Source organism: Neoarius graeffei, chromosome 22 (assembly GCF_027579695.1).
Source record: "Neoarius graeffei isolate fNeoGra1 chromosome 22, fNeoGra1.pri, whole genome shotgun sequence".
NCBI lineage: Eukaryota > Metazoa > Chordata > Actinopteri > Siluriformes > Ariidae > Neoarius > Neoarius graeffei.
The window spans coordinates 13,072,071-13,090,978 of record NC_083590.1 but is presented as its reverse complement, the minus strand read 5'-3'; the positions used below and the strand labels follow the sequence as shown (position 1 = coordinate 13,090,978).

The 18,908-nt window shown below is 45.8% G+C and overlaps 1 protein-coding gene across 2 annotated transcripts in view; it reads left to right on the top strand.

Moving 5' to 3' along the window:
- The window catches only part of pkn1b (protein kinase N1b), a 58,805-nt gene that overhangs the window by 18,370 nt on the left and 21,527 nt on the right, over positions 1 to 18,908 (top strand). For both annotated transcript variants that reach the window (XM_060904401.1, XM_060904402.1), the window contains 8 exons: positions 3,654 to 3,951; positions 4,043 to 4,188; positions 13,896 to 14,016; positions 16,054 to 16,199; positions 17,141 to 17,354; positions 17,513 to 17,680; positions 18,338 to 18,447; positions 18,541 to 18,684. In XM_060904401.1, coding sequence (XP_060760384.1) covers positions 3,654 to 3,951; positions 4,043 to 4,188; positions 13,896 to 14,016; positions 16,054 to 16,199; positions 17,141 to 17,354; positions 17,513 to 17,680; positions 18,338 to 18,447; positions 18,541 to 18,684 — 1,347 coding nt within the window. The remainder of the gene's footprint in view (positions 1 to 3,653; positions 3,952 to 4,042; positions 4,189 to 13,895; positions 14,017 to 16,053; positions 16,200 to 17,140; positions 17,355 to 17,512; positions 17,681 to 18,337; positions 18,448 to 18,540; positions 18,685 to 18,908) is intronic.

Sequence of the window (18,908 nt, the reverse complement as noted above, 5' to 3'; positions counted from 1 at the left end):
CTGTGTAAGCAATATGATATGAAATGCAAGGAGAAATGGTACGGACACAATCCCGAGCCAGTTATAGAGAACAGCCATGCGAAGGTATTGTGGGATTTTACGATCCAGACGGATAAGAGACTCCCGCACAACAGACCCGATATTGTGGTGGTAGACAAGGACGAGAAAGTGTGTCACATCATTGATGTTGCTTGCCCAGGTGATAGTAGGATTGCATTGAAGGAGGATGAGATCGAGAAGTATCATGATCTGGCTATAGAGATCAAGACGCTGTGGAAGATGAAGAAAGTTGTTATCAGCCCAATTGTTATAGGAGCGCTGGGTAGCTTCACCAACAGAAGGATATTTGAGCAACATCCATGTAGGGTTGAAACCCTTTACTATGCTTGGATCAGCAAGGATCCTCTGTAGGGCCCTGGATTACTGTGGCTACTTGGTGTGGCCAACACAGGACTCACCAGTACATACATACTGTGAAGGAAATCAATAATAATAATCTCATCTCATTATCTCTAGCCGCTTTATCCTGTTCTACAGGGTCGCAGGCAAGCTGGAGCCTATCCCAGCTGACTACGGGCGAAAGGTGGGGTACACCCTGGGCAAGTTGCCAGGTCATCACAGGGCTGACACATAGACACAGACAACCATTCACACTCACATTCACACCTACGGTCAATTTAGAGTCACCAGTTAACCTAACCTGCATGTCTTTGGACTGTGGGGGAAACCGGAGCACCCGGAGGAAACCCACGTGGAGAACATGCAAACTCCGCACAGAAAGGCCCTCGCTGGCCACGGGGCTCGAACCCGGACCTTCTTGCTGTGAGGCGACAGCGCTAACCACTACACCACTGTGCCGCCCATAATAATAATAATAATAATATAAAGCTCTACACATGTCACAATTCTGTAGAAATGTAGAACTGTACAAGCTGTTTTTTAAAAATGTTTTTGGTAAACTCTGTTTTTGGTCTTCCTGTTTTTGAGGCTTGCTTAGTTTACATCTTGTGGTAAACCCTCAATGTTCATTCTGGTGAAGTGAAGTGACGTCTTCTTTTGATTGTTGACTTTGATACCTACGTGTGTCATGAAAGGGGTTTTTCTTCCCTAGGGAAAGAATCCACTGAATTGAAACTTAAATATTGTCAAATTCAAGCTGAAAGTCTGCATTCATGCCACAAATTCAGAACACATTGCAGCCTAAAAACATGGCCACCACAGACTACAATTCCCAACAACCATATTCACTCTCACACTCACTGACTGCATTCACATGGACTCAATCACAGCCACACTCTCTATAAGCATACTCATCACACTAAGGACTTTCCGAAGTAATGCTCAGTGTTGATTAGACCAAATCACAGCTTATATTCTCATCTTGTTTCCCTGGGTTTTTGAATTTGCTTTCTTCCTGCTTTTATCCCTCTTGTATTTTGCCCTGCTCATGCTGCCTGCTGATCGCCTGACTCTTGCCTGCTTTTAATGACTCTTTTGCCTCACATTTTGGATTTTGTCTGCCTCTCTTCAATAAACTCTAAACTGCATTTACTGCATCCATCAGTTGTGTGCTTCTTGGAATTAAATTTTAATCCCAATATTTTCTAACAGATAACTAAGTAAGGGATAACATACATCGAGCTGGTCATTATTGTTAAATAAACCCTGACAGAGTGATGCAGGACCCTGATGTGAAGCTGAGGGCTCTTGAATCACCCTGAATAATAACTGTATAATAATAACTGTGCATTATCCCACTTATTACAGCTATTTACTCAAGAAATCAATAATTTGACACAAAATATTGATTTACAAAATTATTTTATTGCTTCTGCTAATGAAATGGTTCATAACAGTGAGCTGTTATACAGAAATAACAGACCATACAGTGCTATGACTGACCAATCAGAATAGAGTATGCAAATGAGCCGTGTTATGGAATAACTTTCTCAATGTCGTAATATTGGTGGATCTGATTGCATATAATTTATTACCTGGGATTGTTCCCTGTGGAGCTGAGAATGGCCATGCTTGGAATATTTTTTATTGCCTTTTTCTCATGATAACGAGAAAATTATTGCGATATCTCAAGGTAACAAATACTGTTTTTTGTAATAACAAGTTAATTATTTATTCATTATTAGTAATATTTGTTAAATGTAAATGTATTTATTTATTTATTTGTTTATTTATTTATTACTGACACAGCCGTTCTCAGCATCCATAGTTCCCTCACCATCCTGCCTTTTTTCTCTCATGAATAAAACAGCTTGTCACTTTATTGAGAAACCAGAAAGTCTTTCCCATGTCAGAAGACTTATGCCGCTTTTCCACTACAAACGCGGCTGAGTCGGGCTGAGCCGTGCCGTGCTGAGTTGGGCTGAGTCGAGCTGAGTGGGGCTGTTGGAGTTGCATTTCGACTACAACCGCGCTGAACCGTGCTGGCTGGAAGTGGGTGGACACATTGGGTGGAGTTAGCGAAAGTGGGTGGACGTCACGTGATGTCGTTAAGCAGCGCAAACAGTGATATCAGTGATCTTTTAAGCGGTAGTCTCATGATCCGAATAGTAAACAATAAACATGGAGGACATGGAGTCGTTAGTGTTGCTGGTCTTGGTGCTGTGGCTTGTTGTCACCGACAACGCCAACAGATACTGGCAAGAGCGTATAGATGAGGCGAGGCGCATAAGGCTTCATAATTCTCGTAATTCGTAATTCTTCTCCTTCCGGGTTTGCGGTGTTTACAGATCCCAGCGCGCTCGCGGGGCGTGTGTGGGCATGTGAGGACACTCCTCCTCACCAATCAGTGCACAGGGGAGTGTCTGCTCACGCCCCCAGCCTCACTCGGCTCGCTTTGGCTCGCTTCAGCCCCACTCCAAAACCGTGCGAGTTTTAGGGGCTAAGCAGGGCTGAAGCGAGCCGAGTCGTGCTGTTTTTTGGTAGTCGAAACGCGAGCCGCGTTGGGCTGAAGTGAGCTGAAAAAGGGTAGTGGAAAAGGGCCATTACTGCACATTTCAAAGCCGTACTGCAATATAAACATGACATAAATGTCTCCTTACAGAACGTTTCACCAGATCAGCCGTCTTAACCCCCTCTCTCTCTCTCCCCCCCTCTTGCTCCCCCCTCTCTCTCTCCCCTTCCCCCTTCCCTCTCTCTCTTTCTCCCCCTCTCTCTTTCTCCCCCCTCTCTCCCTCTCCCTTTCTCTCTCTCCCTTTCTCCCGCTCTTTCTCCCCTCTCTCTCTCCCTCTCCCCCCTTTCTCCCCTCTCTCTTTCTCCCCCTCTCTCCCTTTCCCTCTCTCTCTCTCCCCCTCTCTCTCCATCTATCTCCCACTCTCCATCTCTCTCCCTCCCCCTCCCTATCTCTCTCCTATGTGTATTTACAGTAATGTGTATTTTGCTGTAATGCACTCAGCCTGTGTGTTTGTTCTGTCTGTAGTAATGCATTGAAAATCAATGTTAACTTCTCCAGTTAGTGTTCAGTTGCTGACTCGGGTCTTTGGTTTTGCTGCTGTGGGTTTGTGCTGTATATTTAATGCTCACAGCATTTCACACTCTAGCTATGACAGGAGGCGCTTCACTGACTGACAGGATCAGCGTGTGTTCTACACTGTTGATCTCATGTGTCTCTCTCTGTCTCTCTCTCTCTCTTTCAGGTAGACCCGGGCAGTTCGGTCCTAGAGCAGCTGGGTTTAGACCCGAACTCGGATTTCTCAGACTCTGGTGTGCAGCAGCGTCTGGAGGAGCAGCGTGAGAGAATCCGCCGAGAAATCCGTAAAGAGCTGAAGATCAAAGAGGGAGCAGAGAACCTACGACGTGCCATTAGTGACAAACGCAATGCACACCAGGTGGAGAACCAGTTACGCTCCTCCAAACGCAGACTGGATGCACTACACACACAGCTGCAAGAACTTGACGCACACATCATGGTGAAGGGGCCCGATGACAGCAAGGGTGAGGATGTGAAGTTCACATACACAGCATAACACATGATTCATCACTCTATCACTCTATCAGAGCCTCATACAGTGCGTTTGACCCCCAGATGACCTCCCGCATCTGGGCACAATGGGTCGATCATCAGCCAATCAGGAGCGCATCATGGCTCTGGAACGGCAGCTCAACATTGAGCTGAAGGTCAAACAGGGAGCAGAGAACATGATCCCCATCTATGCCAACGGAGCCACCAAGGTAACAGAGATACTATCAATGTTCCAGTTCATCCTAAAGGTGCCCACTGAGGTGGAGTTCACTCAGGGCTCTGTGCACGACACTCTAACCTGAACACACCATCATTGCCCCTTTTCCACCAAAGCAGTTCCAGGGCTGGTTCGGGGCCAGTGCTTAGTTTGGAACTGGGTTTTCTGTTTCCACTGACAAAGAACTGGCTCTGGGGCCAGAAAAACTGGTTCCAGGCTAGCACCAACTCTCTGCTGGGCCAGAGGAAAGAACTGCTTACATCAGTGGGGGGCGGAGTTGTTAAGACCAACAACAATAGCAAGACTGCGAAAGGTCACCATTTTTAAGCGACGAGAAGCAGCAGCTGTACAAACGCAAAGTCATCCATTATTGTTGTTGTTGCTGCTTCTTCTTCTCCGTGTTGTTGCTGCTTCGATGTTCGTGCCAAGGTTTATGCAACTGCAGCGACATAACTGACGTATACAGCGACGTAACTGACGTATACAGCGACGTAAAGACGTGGCTCCCCTTAGCACCCCAAGCTATGGAAAAGCAAACTGGTTCTCAGCTGGCTCGCAAGTTGAATGAGTTGTGAACCAGCACCAGCACTGGCCCCGAACCAGCCCTGGAACTGATTTGGTGGAAAAGGGGTACGTGTCTTCATGGAGCTCACTTTGTGCACAGTCATGTACAGGTTCCAGTGAAGGAGAATTATAATCCTACAGCATACAAAGGCATTCGAGACAATTGTGGTAACCGTTTGGGGAAGAACCACATGTAGGTGTGAAGATCAGGTGTCCACATAGTTTCAGCAATATAACGTACATACAACACACATGGCATGGTTACACAAATCTCTCAGCTCTAAATATACAGAGGTGACTTTTAATAAATTCCTTAGCAAAGGAAACTAGCCAGAAAGTGTTTTATTTGAAAGTCAGAAAAAAACCAGACTCCAGTAGAAGTCTTTTAGAAAGAGTAAGCGTTTTACTTATTAAAACATTTTTACGGCACCTTTTTTTTGCATTTAATTTTCTTACATCAAGCAGCACAAATCTCATATAGTAAAAAAGTGTGTTTCTGTCAACTTATATTAAATGAGTGAAAGTAGAATTAAGTGAATGTTAATGTTAAGAATTCAGGAGACGAGCTCACAGTTTTAAGCTATTCTTAAAGTATCCTAAACGTTTATGAAATGCTGAATTTCAGTGTATTTACTTAAAAATTTTTAGAGTATAACTTTAAGTGACTTTCCATGACTTCTATACTACTAAAGGAAGGCTGTTTGTCTCTGTGTCTGTCTGTCTGTCTGTTCACCTATGCAAATTGACACAGCTGGACTCACATACTCCATACTTGGATTGGTGAGGGGCCCAAGACAACATTTTCGATTTTCCCAAACATGGGATTAGTGCTAATCCAACGCACTATTCATTTCCCATAGACTACATGCTCACGCTAACATGCTGCACACACTAACACACTCCCCGCCCCCACTCACCTGAGAGTTTTGATTGTACAGGACCTCGCAGTCAGCACTCCTCGCCAGAGACTTCCGCTAGGGCCGAGCCTGCATCCCCTCAGTGACAGGCAATAACTGCTACATCTCCCCTCTCCCATGGTCTTAAAGATAATGACATGCTGTTAAAAAGAACACTTAAGATGTCACTTTGTTAAAGTTACTAAATTTAACATGCACTTAAATGTGGCGGCACGGTGGTGTAGTGGTTAGCGCTTTCGCCTCACAGCAAGAAGGTCCGGGTTCGAGCCCTGTTGCCGGCGAGGGCCTTTCTGTGCGGAGTTTGCATGTTCTCTGCGTGGGTTTCCTCCGGGTGCTCCGGTTTCTTCCGGGTGCTCCAGTTTCCCCCACAGTCAAAAGACATGCAGGTTAGGTTAACTGGTGACTCTAAATTGACCGTGAGTGTGAATGGTTGTCTGTGTCTATGTGTCAGCCCTGTGATGACCTGGCGACTTGTCCAGGGTGTACCCCGCCTTTCGCCCGTAGTCAGCTGGGATAGGCTCCAGCTTGCCTGCGACCCTGTAGAACAGGATAAAGCGGCTAGACAGGGCCGGCTCTAGGTCTTTGGCTGCCCTAGGTGAGATTGAGTTTTGCCGCCCCCCCCCAAAGAAAAAAAACCCTCTTATAACATCTAAATAACACTTTAATCTAATCACTCTATTCTGTTACTATTAAACAATGTACGGTGCATGGACAATAAACAAGAAGTCATTTTTATCTTTTTCATTATTGTTATTATTGTTATCATTATTAACATAAAGTGTCACAAAGTAAAATGACCACACAAATTCAATACATATCTCCATATAATGGGCAAAAACTCTTCCGCACCCTGTTCAAAGTATAGTGCATGGACAATAAACAAGAAATTATTTTTAGTTTCTTTTTTGCTATTAAAAGTTAAGTCATCTCTGAAGAATTAACAAATTAAATGAATAAAAAATTCTACATTTCTAAATTGTGCAAACTTAAGCACCCTGTTAGGACATCAATGGGCTGTATTTTCAAACAAAAGTGCTATTATGGGTACTTTGTTATTGAAGTCTATTGCTGTTTGCATCTAGTTAGCTAGGCAGACATTGATTCAGGCGTCTAAAATATTAATTTGCCACTATAATGGTTGATATGAGAGATTAGATCAGACTTACGACTTTGCTCTATTTGTTTCTTCCTGTAGCCTTCGTTTGCGCCCTTGCGCACCCGAGAGTTTGGATTTCTTCATTTAAGCACTTGTAGTCTGGGCTACTTTTTGCAGTGGATAGCCATTCTCATTCCCCGATGAACACCGCTCCCCCCGCCCCCCTTATAACCTATCATTGTGCATTTTTAGTAGGCATAAGGAAATCACCGACCACTGCTGCGTAGGCTACACTTGTTTTTCAACCTTTTTGAGCCAGGGCACACTTTTTTCAATGAAAAAATCTCAAGGCACATCACCAATAGAAAATGTTGACTGAAACTAAAATGCTGTTGCCAATATTTACAATATGCAGTCATTCTATAATTTTCCATGGTACACTTGGTGATCTCTCACGGCACACTAGTGTTCCGCGGTACTAGAGTTCGGCAGCACAGTGGTTGAAAACACTGTACACCACTGATGCACTTGGTAACATCTCCATTCAATAACTCCATCCCTCCTTTTTGGTGGGGTTTTGGTCACCCTTGGCGCCCCTGGGCACACTTTGCACTTAGGCTATTACATGGCCAAAACAGAGAATAGCCGCGGATGCATACTTGCACGCCCGAAGACACACTATAGACAGGGCGAACCACTGTTGAGCGCTTATTGTTTCATGATTAACAACCACCACCACACCCCACCCCACCCCGCTTTTTTTGACAAATCGCACCCTGACTACATGCTTTGCTGTACAATTAAATTAGGCTAAGACATTATAATGCTGACTCGTTTTCAGAATAGTGGAAGTCATAATTTTTCTCCCCCCGTTTCTGCGCCCCTGGATGGACGCAGCGCCCTTAGCATTTGCCTATATTGCCTATGCCACGGGCCGGCTCTGCGGCTAGAGATAATGAGATGAGACTTAAATGTGTCATGACTACTTTTAAAAATACCAATAAAGGGTCTTAAAGTTACTAGTGTATTTATTCCATCCATCCATTATCTGTAGCCACTTATCCTGTTCTACAGGGTCGCAGGCAAGCTGGAGCCTATCCCAGCTGACTATGGGTGAGAGGTGGGGTTCACCCTGGACAAGTCGCCAGGTCATCACAGGGCGACACACAGAGACGACCATTCACACTCACATTCACACCTACGGTCAATTTAGAGCCACCAATTACAGGGCTCGAAATTCGCGGTGGTCCGGTCGCCCGAGGCGACTTAATTTGTCATTTGGCGAGTAATTCCTGTCACTAGGCAGCCCGGCTGGTTCGTTGAAAATAAAAAAGATATATGAAGAGAAGATTCAGACACACCGTCAACTAAAGCCGCCACATATTAAGCGCGTGCCGTGTCTGTGTTCATCGATGTGTTTATTGGCAGGACGGTCAGGCTGTCGATTTTTTCACTACTGCGCAAGCTTATAACAGACATCCGTGTCCCGGAAGTTTCCGGAGTCTCCCGGATATTGAGGTATTTCAACCACGTGACCAAGTCATGTGACGCAGCCATTTTGGACGGCATGCTTAAATCGTTCAGTGCAAGGCGGTATGAGATGGTGGAGACCTTTGCACATTTTAACAAGAAAGTAAGCTGTGATTCGTGTTAAATTGGATCTGTCTTTTATCACAAACACTGTACCCAGCCTTGGTATGGAGCCCTGTTTATTTATTTCTGTGTCCCGTTTCTTTCTAGCCTCTGTTATTGCGTTTTATGTCTGATGTCTGCTACATGCAACCCTAGACAAATTAACACTGCCTTGTTTCACTGCTCAGATGGGTTAACAAACACTGACCCATTTACTTTTTGCTATATATTTTATCAAAATTGCGTTAACTGATAAACTAACCTGAAATGAAATGATCACTGCAAAGTCTGGAGTACTCTGTTGGCTCCCAATCCTGTCTCTTCACAGCTGCAATCCATTTGGCCCTCTTGTCTGGGTCAGTAGGAAACCGGTAGTGATGTGTCGCTCGCGAATGATCCGGTTCAAAGAGCCGGCTCTTTGAAGTGAACGACGGGAGCCGGCTCTTCGGTGGGAGCCGAGTTGGGGAGCCGAATTAGTTTTTTGTCCTTAGGTGCCTCAGAGAGTTTGAGACTTTCACAAAAAAAGTTGCTGTCCGATTGCGTCTTTGTGTTGTCTATTACCATTCAAAGGAAAAAAAGTAGCATGGTGTACGCCTACTTTTTTTGGTTGAGGGGGTTGATGTCATTCACAGCTGCGAAAATACGAAAATTAGTGTAATGCTTAAAGCTGTGGAGCGCAGGGGAGAGGAGTCTGTGAGGCACCTGAGGAGGGGAAAATCAGCTGTGTATTTTATATTGGTAATATAACAGAGTTTGGGCGGCACGGTGGTGTAGTGGTTAGCGCTGTCGCCTCACAGCAAGAAGGTCCGGGTTCGAGCCCCGTGGCCGGCGAGGGCCTTTCTGTGCGGAGTTTGCATGTTCTCCCCGTGTCCGCGTGGGTTTCCTCCGGGTGCTCCGGTTTCCCCCACAGTCCAAAGACATGCAGGTTAGGTTAACTGGTGACTCTAAATTGAGCGTAGGTGTGAATGTGAGTGTGAATGGTTGTCTGTGTCTATGTGTCAGCCCTGTGATGACCTGGCGACTTGTCCAGGGTGTACCCCGCCTTTCGCCGGTAGTCAGCTGGGATAGGCTCCAGCTTGCCTGCGACCCTGTAGAACAGGATAAAGCGGCTAGAGATGATGAGATGAGATGAGATGAGATAACAGAGTTTTGCATTATGTTTGTGAGAAAATAATTTATTAATTGGTATGTAAGTTTTATTTCTATAGCTAGAACATTGTTACACTGCTATACTTTACAAAGCTTTACAATGGCTACAAAAACTAAAAAATAAAATGGAAAACATCCTATTGATAAAATATAAATAATAATGTAATTAATTAACTAGTTAATTGCAGCAATTAAATCAAAAATAAAATCTCAGGAGCCGTTTGGGAGCCGAAAGAGCCGGCTCCCGAAAAAGAGCCGAAATTCCCATCACTAGAAACGGGTAAAAGGAGCGTCCTGCACGCTGTCCCTGTCTGTTGTGGCAGCCCACAGCACAACAAGCAAACACCATGGTTATTTATAGAGTGCTTACTGACAAATTAATCTATTCTAGGTGTCTGTAACACGTTTTTTTTTCAAGCTGGTTCTCCCTCTCTGTCTGCAGCGTTAGTATGTAGCTTGACGTTCAAAATGGCGGACACCGGGGCGTCACGTGACCCTGTGACGTCAGGTGAAATACCTCAATTGATAGCGGCTCCCTGATGCCCGCAAATTGGAGAATATCTCCCAGAATCTAGAGCAAGCGCGTGCACGCGAAACATTAATGTCTGCATCGCGCATACAGTATGACGGAGTGCACGAGGGAGCGCAAGCGAGACTGTGTGTGCGCCAGTTCATTTAGCGTATGCTCGACAAAGAGCATCCTGATTGGTTTACAGACATCCCAACCTGCAGACCGGGGGAAAAAAGTCCAATATATTATTATTTGTTGATATTATATTACGGTGCTCTGTGTTGTTCTCATTTATGTATTTAACAACAGTATCATACTCCGGTTCTTGAAATAAATGCACATTAGTCATGAACAATGGTAACTACTCTCTTTTGTGTTATTTTTGACAGAAGTAAAATCAGGGGTGAAAGTAAGCCGGGCCGGTCCGGCGTACCACTAAAAGATTTGGCCGTACCGGAAAGAAAAATATACTGTCTCTGAAAAAAAAAAAAAGCACTTTCAGCATAACAACACACCTGCTAACGTCAATTTACCAAAAGCAACACGTTTTCCTCAATATACATTGCATATAACTGGTTCTGACCTGTCTCTGAATTCTGTCTGAAGTGAATTCCTTCCGTGTTTCACTCGACGGACAGCGGTGCGAGAGAGTGTGCGGAGCCACTGCTTAACCATACTGCGCCAACGTGCGCAGCTGCTATCCAAAGTGTTTTAGTAGACAGAATGTCCAAAATGAAAAGTTAGTTTTCAACTGTTCAGCAAAAAAAAAAAAAAATTATTAAAACGATTGTGTTGCTGAAATGATGTTTGCAATTTATTTATAATCAAAAACTGATACAGGTGGATGAAAGAGTGTGATAAAAAAAGTACTATACTAGTACTACTGAGTGATAAGAAGTCCTAGTGAACGCTTGATAAGTAGACAATAATAAATAATTAGGTGTATTTTTCAGTGCTCGCTGCGTGCACTATGACTCAAAATAATAGTAAAGGCAAAAAATAAAAGTTACTTTCACCCCTGAGTAAAATTCATACATGAACAAATTTTGGCGAGTTGATTTTCTGTTTGGCTAGTTACTTTGGAAGGTAACTAGTCCGGCTGGCTGGTGAAAAAATATCCAAATTTCGAGCCCTGAATTAGCTGAAGCGGCACAGTGGTGTAGTGGTTAGTGCTGTCGCCTCACAGCAAGAAGGTCCGGGTTTGATCCCCGTGGCCGGTGAGGGCCTTTCTGTGCAGAGTTTGCATGTTCTCCCCGTGTCTGCATGGGTTTCCTCCGGGTACTCTGGTTTCCCCCAAAGACATGCAGGTTAGGTTAACTGGTGACTCTAAGGCTACGTTCACACTGCAGGCTGAAGTGACTCAAATCCGATCTTTTCGCCCATATGTGACCTGTATCCGATCTTTTATTGACAATATGAACGACACAGATCCGATTTTTTCAAATCCGACCCAGGCCGTTTGGATATGTGGTCCTAATTCCGATTCCTATCCGCTCTTTTCATATGCGACTTCAGTCTGAACCGCCAGGTCGCATTCATCCGACTTACACGTCATCAACAAGCCACAAACGTCACTATTCTGCGCTGAAGTAGGCGGCGGGTCTCTCAAAAAAGTTACAACAACATGGCGCATCATCACGGGCGCAGATAGAGGGTGGGACGAGTCAGATTTAAATTCACCTCGTTCGGTCCCCCCCACTTATAGGGAGGAAAAAACGTCTATGCTGTCTTTCTTTGCATAAGGCAAACCTCACGGAAAAATCAAAAGACTAATTACCATTCGGTTTATTGAGGTGCACGGCAGTGTATACATAGTTGCAACAACTCACATAAAACAAAACAAAGACTGATATTCGGTTGGTTGAGCTGCGCAGACTGCACAGGTTGCGAGCTCGAGCTTGGTTGCTATGGTTACTAACAACAAGTTTGACAGGCATATCGGGGTTGGGGTTGGTTTGCTGGCAGCTTTGTCCCCCCCCAGTTTTTTGTCTCTCCCAGTTCAAAAAACGTATCTGCGCCCGTGCGCATGACATCAATGTGAGGGACGCTTCGGGCTGTGAAGGTTCTGAATCTTCTCAATGGAAGGACGCAGAGGTTAGGGAGCTGATTTCCATTTGGGGGGATGCAGCTATTCAAGCTAGATTGGATGAGTCATACCGCAACCGGGCGGTTTTACTTCCGTAAACACTGGCCATGCTCACTGCGTGTGACATCGTCGTATCCTGCAATGCGCATGCGGAACACTTTTAGGTCGCTTTTCGTTCATACTGAGGATCATATACAAGTCGCATATATTTGTTAATGTGAACGACCTCACAAAAAAATCGGATTTCACAAAAAAATCGGAATTGAGCATTAAGCCTTGCAGTGTGAACGTAGCGTTAATTGACCATAGGTGTGAGTGTGAATGGTTGTCTGTGTGTCAGCCCTGTGATGACCTGGTGACTTGTCCAGGGTGTACCCCACCTTTCGCCCGTAGTCAGCTGGGATAGGCTCCAGCTTGCCTGCGAACCTGTAGAACAGGATAAAGCGGCTAGAGATAATGAGATGAGAATGAGAAGAACCTGCATGCCTTTGGATTGTGGGGGAAACCGGAGCACATGCAAACTCCACACAGAAAGGCCCTCGCCGGCCGCTGGGCTCGAACCCAGGACCTTCTTGCTGTGAGGCAACAGTGCTAACCACTACACCACCGTGATGCCCCTAGTGGGTTTAATGAATTGAAAAAGTTCAGTAAAGGAACTTAAATTTGAGGAACTTAAAAAAGAGTAAGGATAAGGGGAGGAGTGAGGATAAGGGGAGGAGTGAGGATACGGGGAGGTGTAAGGGTAATGGGAGGAATAAGGATAAGGGGAGGAGTAAGGATTGGATGATTTGGAATGATGCTTTGATTTAAAAGGCAACACTTAAATGAATATCCATAAAGCGATTATTATTCCTTATAATGAATGATTATTGAAAAAGGACATAATAATTTAAAAGGTTAATGAGGTGATCTGTCTCTAACTCTGATACGTTTAAAGCATCGTTCACACATGACTCTAACCCGAGGCCCACTCCAGATTCTGAACAGACTTGGTGACATATCACTCCTCTAAATCCAATCGTGTCGCATCTTAGCAGATTCAGTGCTCTTGTCAAATATCGCCCTGAAAAATCGTACGGTATCGTGTCATCTGGAAGCCTGAGGTTCACATCCCTGTCAATAGCAACCTGATAAACCCTGCTGACTGAGCTGCTGTCTCACACCACATTCTCTAACGAGTGCAGTCCCACATTAATGCGTCTTTGTACAATCGAGGACATTGTTGAAACCTGCTAACTGTCTCACTCACAGATCTGGGACGCCTCCAACATGGTGTGTTTGGTGCAAAGAGAGTGCAGGGGCTCTGGTTGCGAGTCCTTAGCTCTCTCTGCTGTTCCACTTTCCCAAAATTACACCACCACACGATACCGCTTTTTATGTCCAATCACCAATGTGGGCAGCTGGACTTCCTGTTTTACAGCATCGTTATCTGTCCATCTGTGTGTGTGTGTGTGTGTGTGTGTATGAGCTGAGACTCTACACAGGCTGAGTGCAGTAATGGTGTGTGTCAAATCAGGCTCAGACAGCAGTTTCTCTGTCTCACACCATCTCTTCCTTCCTGTCACATGCTGCTTTCGAAGTGTGTGTGTGTGTGTGTGTGCGCTAAAAGCTGCGACGCTGAACTGCTCTTCCTGCTCCAGCACCCCAGATGAACCTCATGGAGGATGTGATAAGGAGGTGATGATGTGAGACAGGTGTGTGAGAGCAGGAGTGTGACCTGCTGTCTGTATGGTGTCTCCCTCAGGACAAGAAGCTGCTGCAGGCCACACAGCAGATGCTGCAGGACAGCAAGACCAAGATTGACATCATCCGCATGCAGATCCACAAAGCCAAGCAGGCCACGGAGCACACGGCCGACACACAGGGTACAAATCTACCGCACCTGTCTCACCACATCTACACTACTGCACCTGTCTCACAACATCTACACTATTGCGCCTATCTCACAACCTCAACACGACTGCACCCGTCTCACCACTTCAACATGACTGCACCTGTCTCACCACATCTACACTACTGCGCCTGTCTCACCACATCTACACTATTGCGCCTATCTCACAACCTCAACACGACTGCACCCGTCTCACCACTTCAACATGACTGCACCTGTCTCACCACATCTACACTACTGCGCCTGTCTCACAACATCTACACTATTGCGCCTATCTCACAACCTCAACACGACTGCACCCGTCTCACCACTTCAACATGACTGCACCTGTCTCACCACATCTACACTATTGCGCCTGTCTCACCACATCTACACTATTGCGCCTATCTCACAACCTCAACACGACTGCACCCGTCTCACCACTTCAACATGACTGCACCTGTCTCACCATATCTACAGTACCATGCCTGTCTCACAACCTCAACACAACTGCACCTGTCTCACCATATCTACACTACCGAGCGTGTCTCACAACCTCAACACGACCACACCTGTCTCACCACTTCAACATGACTGCACCTGTCTCACCACGTCTACACTACCACACCTGTTTCACTACCTCAACATGACCGCACCTGTCTCACCACTTCAACATGCCTGCACCTGTCTCACTACCTGAACACAACTGCACCTGTCTCACCACCTTGACACGACTGCACCTGTCTCACCACATCTACACTACCACACCTGTCTCACCACCTTGACATAACTGCACCTGTCTCACCACATCTACACTACTGCACCTATCTCACCACATCTCCACTCCCACACCTGTCTCACCACATCTACATTCCTCTATCTGTCTCACCACCTCTACACTACTGCACCTGTCTTCCCACCATTACATGACCGCACCTGTCTCTCCACCTCTACACTCCCACACCTGACTCACCACACCTACACTCCCACACCTGTCTTAGCACTTCTATACTCCTGCACCTGTCTCACCACTTTTACACTCCCATACCTGTCTCACTCTGACCTTTCAGCATTAAAAACTGACTAAACAGCTGTAACGTGATTCTAAAATGATGAACACGGTGCTATTAACATTCACTCAGGATTATTTTCCTGAAGAGGTCTACTGATCTGTATTTTAGTTTAGGATCAAATCTGTATAGCATGAATACAATGAGAAAGAAGATGGAAAGAGCAAAGGACACACACACACATACACACACACACACACACACACACACACACACACACACACATAGAGGGAGAGAGAGAGAGTTAAACTGAAGAGTCACGCTTTAATGGACTTTAATGGGCTTTCTCTGCTCCCTGCCTGGTAAGAAAAAAAAAAAATGAAGTGGAGCATCAGTGAGATCAGATTGTGTAGATCAGACTGGGTAGATCAGGTTGGGTAAATCCACAGCACCATCCACAGGACAAATACAACCACCTACAAACACACAGGCACTTTATAGTCTTATGATGAGTAAGCGCGGGCGGCACGGTGGTGTAGTGGTTAGCGCTGTCGCCTCACAGCAAGAAGGCCCTGGGTTTGAGCCCCGGGGCCGGCGAGGGCCTTTCTGTGCGGAGTTTGCATGTTCTCCCCGTGTCCGCATGGGTTTCCTCCGGGTGCTCCGGTTTCCCCCACAGTCCAAAGACATGCAGGTTAGGTTAACTGGTGACTGTAAATTGACCGTAGGTGTGAATGTGAGTGTGAATGGTTGTCTGTGTCTATGTGTCAGCCCTGTGATGACCTGGCGACTTGTCCAGGGTGTACCCCGCCTTTCGCCCATAGTCAGCTGGGATAGGCTCCAGCTTGCCTGCGACCCTGTAGAAGGATAAAGCGGCTAGAGATAATGAGATGAGATGAGTAAGCGCAGTATGAGGTCAGGTTATGTACCACAGTCCTGGTGTCATCTCTACTCACTGCTTTCCTGAATGCTGTGTGCTCCAGTTCCGTTTTGTGAACTAACTCTCTCTCTCTCTCTCTCTGTAGGTAAGCCAGATCTATGTGGTGTGGAGTTGAGGATTGAGGAGTTGTGGCATCACTATCGTGTGGAGCATGCCATGGCTGAAGGAGCCAAGAACATGCTGAGACTGCTGGGAGCAGGAAAAGCTCAGGACAAGAAAGCTATCACAGAGGTAAGAACACACACGTTGCTAAGCTGTCAGTTTGTTCATTATACCTATATTAGCAATTGAATCACTATTAAGTGTGATATAGTGTAGGTGTGATGTACAGCACACCCAGAGCAGCCTGGGGAGCAGTTGGGGGTTAGGTATCTTGCTCAAGGGCACTTCAGCCATTCTTGGTGGTCCAGGGAATCAAACTGGCAATCTTTTGGTCCTGAAGCGGCTTCTCTAACCATTAGGCTATGGCTTCCCTCATGATTGTCAGCCATCTGTTACTGTACACAGCGCATCAGCTCCATCTATCAAGAGGACGAAACAAAGCTGATGTTTATTTATTTTCACAGCATTGTGTTGCAATTCTAAGTGTTTAGATGTAGGATTTGTACCGACTCATCATTGGTGCCGCCTGATGAACTGATGAACTGATTCCATTCTGTCATTAATTGAAACATGTCAGTGAATATATTACTTCTCGAAGACTTGGTAACAGAATAGTGTGGCATCGAGTTGTATGAGTCAGTAGTTGTGGTTGTAACAGGAAGGGTGTAAGAATCCATGTGAAGGAAGGTTTTTACAAAATCTGAAAAATATCCAAGATCAATAAACATTCACATATCCGAACAGGAGTCTGAAACTGGACGAGGGTCAAATCTCAGAGCTAGCAATCATGAAATACAAGACTCAGCACTTTCGCAAATGTAGGCAAGACTTCACGAGGGCTGAATGCTGAACAGTGCTTTATGGCGCCTGCAAACAGGAAGCTGGGTTGTGTGTAAAGGAAATGATTCGTTCTGGGGGAGGGGGTACTCTGGAGGCATGGAGGTGGATGTCATGGTAGTGTTTTAGATTCATTGATTTTCTGTTATATTTTGACATCATGTCCTTGTGCCCTGAAGAATGATTTCTGAAAATCTCTCTCTATTGTTCTCTCTCTCCCGCACTCCCCTCAGGCTCAGGGCAGGCTGATGGAGGCATCTCAGAGGCTGGATTTGTTGAAGGAGTCTCTGGAGCTGAGGCTGCGCGAGTTGCCGGAGGATCATCCGAAAGCATGTCTCATTAAAGAGGAACTCATCCTGGCATCATCCTCTGCGTTCAGTGGCCGAAACAGCACCCCTTATGTACACAACCAGTACAGCACGCTCAGCAAACCGTCCCCACTCACAGGTACACACACTACGGAGTGTCCTCTACACCTTATTTTCAGGTTTCTTCTTTCTTTATCTTCTCGCTCCTTCATACACACATCAGTATATCCTCCCTTTCCTTATGTATTTACTTTTTTTTTGTGTGTGTGTGTGTGTGTGTGTGTGTGTGTGTGGTAGGCACTCTGCAGGTGCACTTGTTGGGGTGTGTCAGTGTGTTGGACATGGTCCCTGGCCGCAGCAGGAGCTCAGCGGTGGTGTTGCCCAATTTCAGCCCCAGTGATGGACGATCCTTCAAACTCAGCAGCCTGAGCCTCAAAATGCCCAGCAAGACAGAGGAGCTCTCGTGTAAGCGTCTGTGTGTGTAGCTTTTAATGAGACCTGGCAACCCTGCACACTAGTGCACATCAACTCATTTGGCCAGAGTGTATCAATGGTTCATAAGCCATGCTTAATTTTAATTTTGTTGGTTCGTTCCCTTCAATCGAATACGGAGCAACACATTCTGGAACGTATTCATCATATCGTATCTGATCAAATTTGAATTTTGTTTACCATTACATCCCAAATTATGAGTGTGTTTTTACAGCGAGGTCATCATCACTCTCCAGCCAGGCAGCGCTGAATTTGGCTCGGACCACGACGTGTGTGTGTGTGTGTGTGTGTGTGTCCATGTCCACACTAAAGGAGGCACACACGCTAAAATGTCCGGTGTCTGGTGTCGCTGGCCGTGGTGCTGATCTCGAGCCCAATCCCAATCACATTATTCACTAAACGTACACAGGAACTGAACTCGGCAGAACAGTGTTAGAATATATAACGGCCAAAACATATGAACATGCAGACTTTAAATAAAAATCAACAGGAGTCAATAGTGAGATCAGGAGCACCTCGTGTCAAAGCCCAGAGTCTCACAGCTTATAAACAGTAAAGCTTTAGTGTGATTACTGTGTGTGATTGTGTAGATGTGTACTGATTGGTGTGTGTGTGTGTGTGTGTCTTCAGCTGAGGTGAGTGCAGTGTTAAAGGTGGAGAACACTGTAGTGGGTCAGACGAGCTGGAGGACGGTGGGAGAGCAGGCCTGGGACCAGAGCTTCACCATTGAACTAGAGAGGGTGTGTGTGTTGAATTGTGTGTCTGCTCGTATATATTAGTGTGAGTGTTTGCCGTTCAAACTATTTGTGTATCATTGTGTGTGTGTATCCCAGTCCAGAGAGATGGAGATCGCAGTGTACTGGAGGGATTATCGTTCTCTTTGTGCACTCAAATATCTCAAACTGGAGGATTTTCTGGACAATGAGAGACACAGGATACACCTAGAGCTGGAGCCACAGGGTTTAATGTTAGCTGAGGTATGCACACGCACGCACACACACACACACACACACACACCATGCACACAGAGAGAGACGGTATACAGCTGGATATCCTGCTGACTTGGATAATCCTACTGATTCTCTCTGCATGTGGATGCCATGGCCTAATGGTTAGAGAAGCAGCTTTGGGACCCAAAGGTTGCTGGTTCAATTCCCTAGACCAGCAGGAATGGCTGAAGTGCCCTTGAGCAAGGCACTGA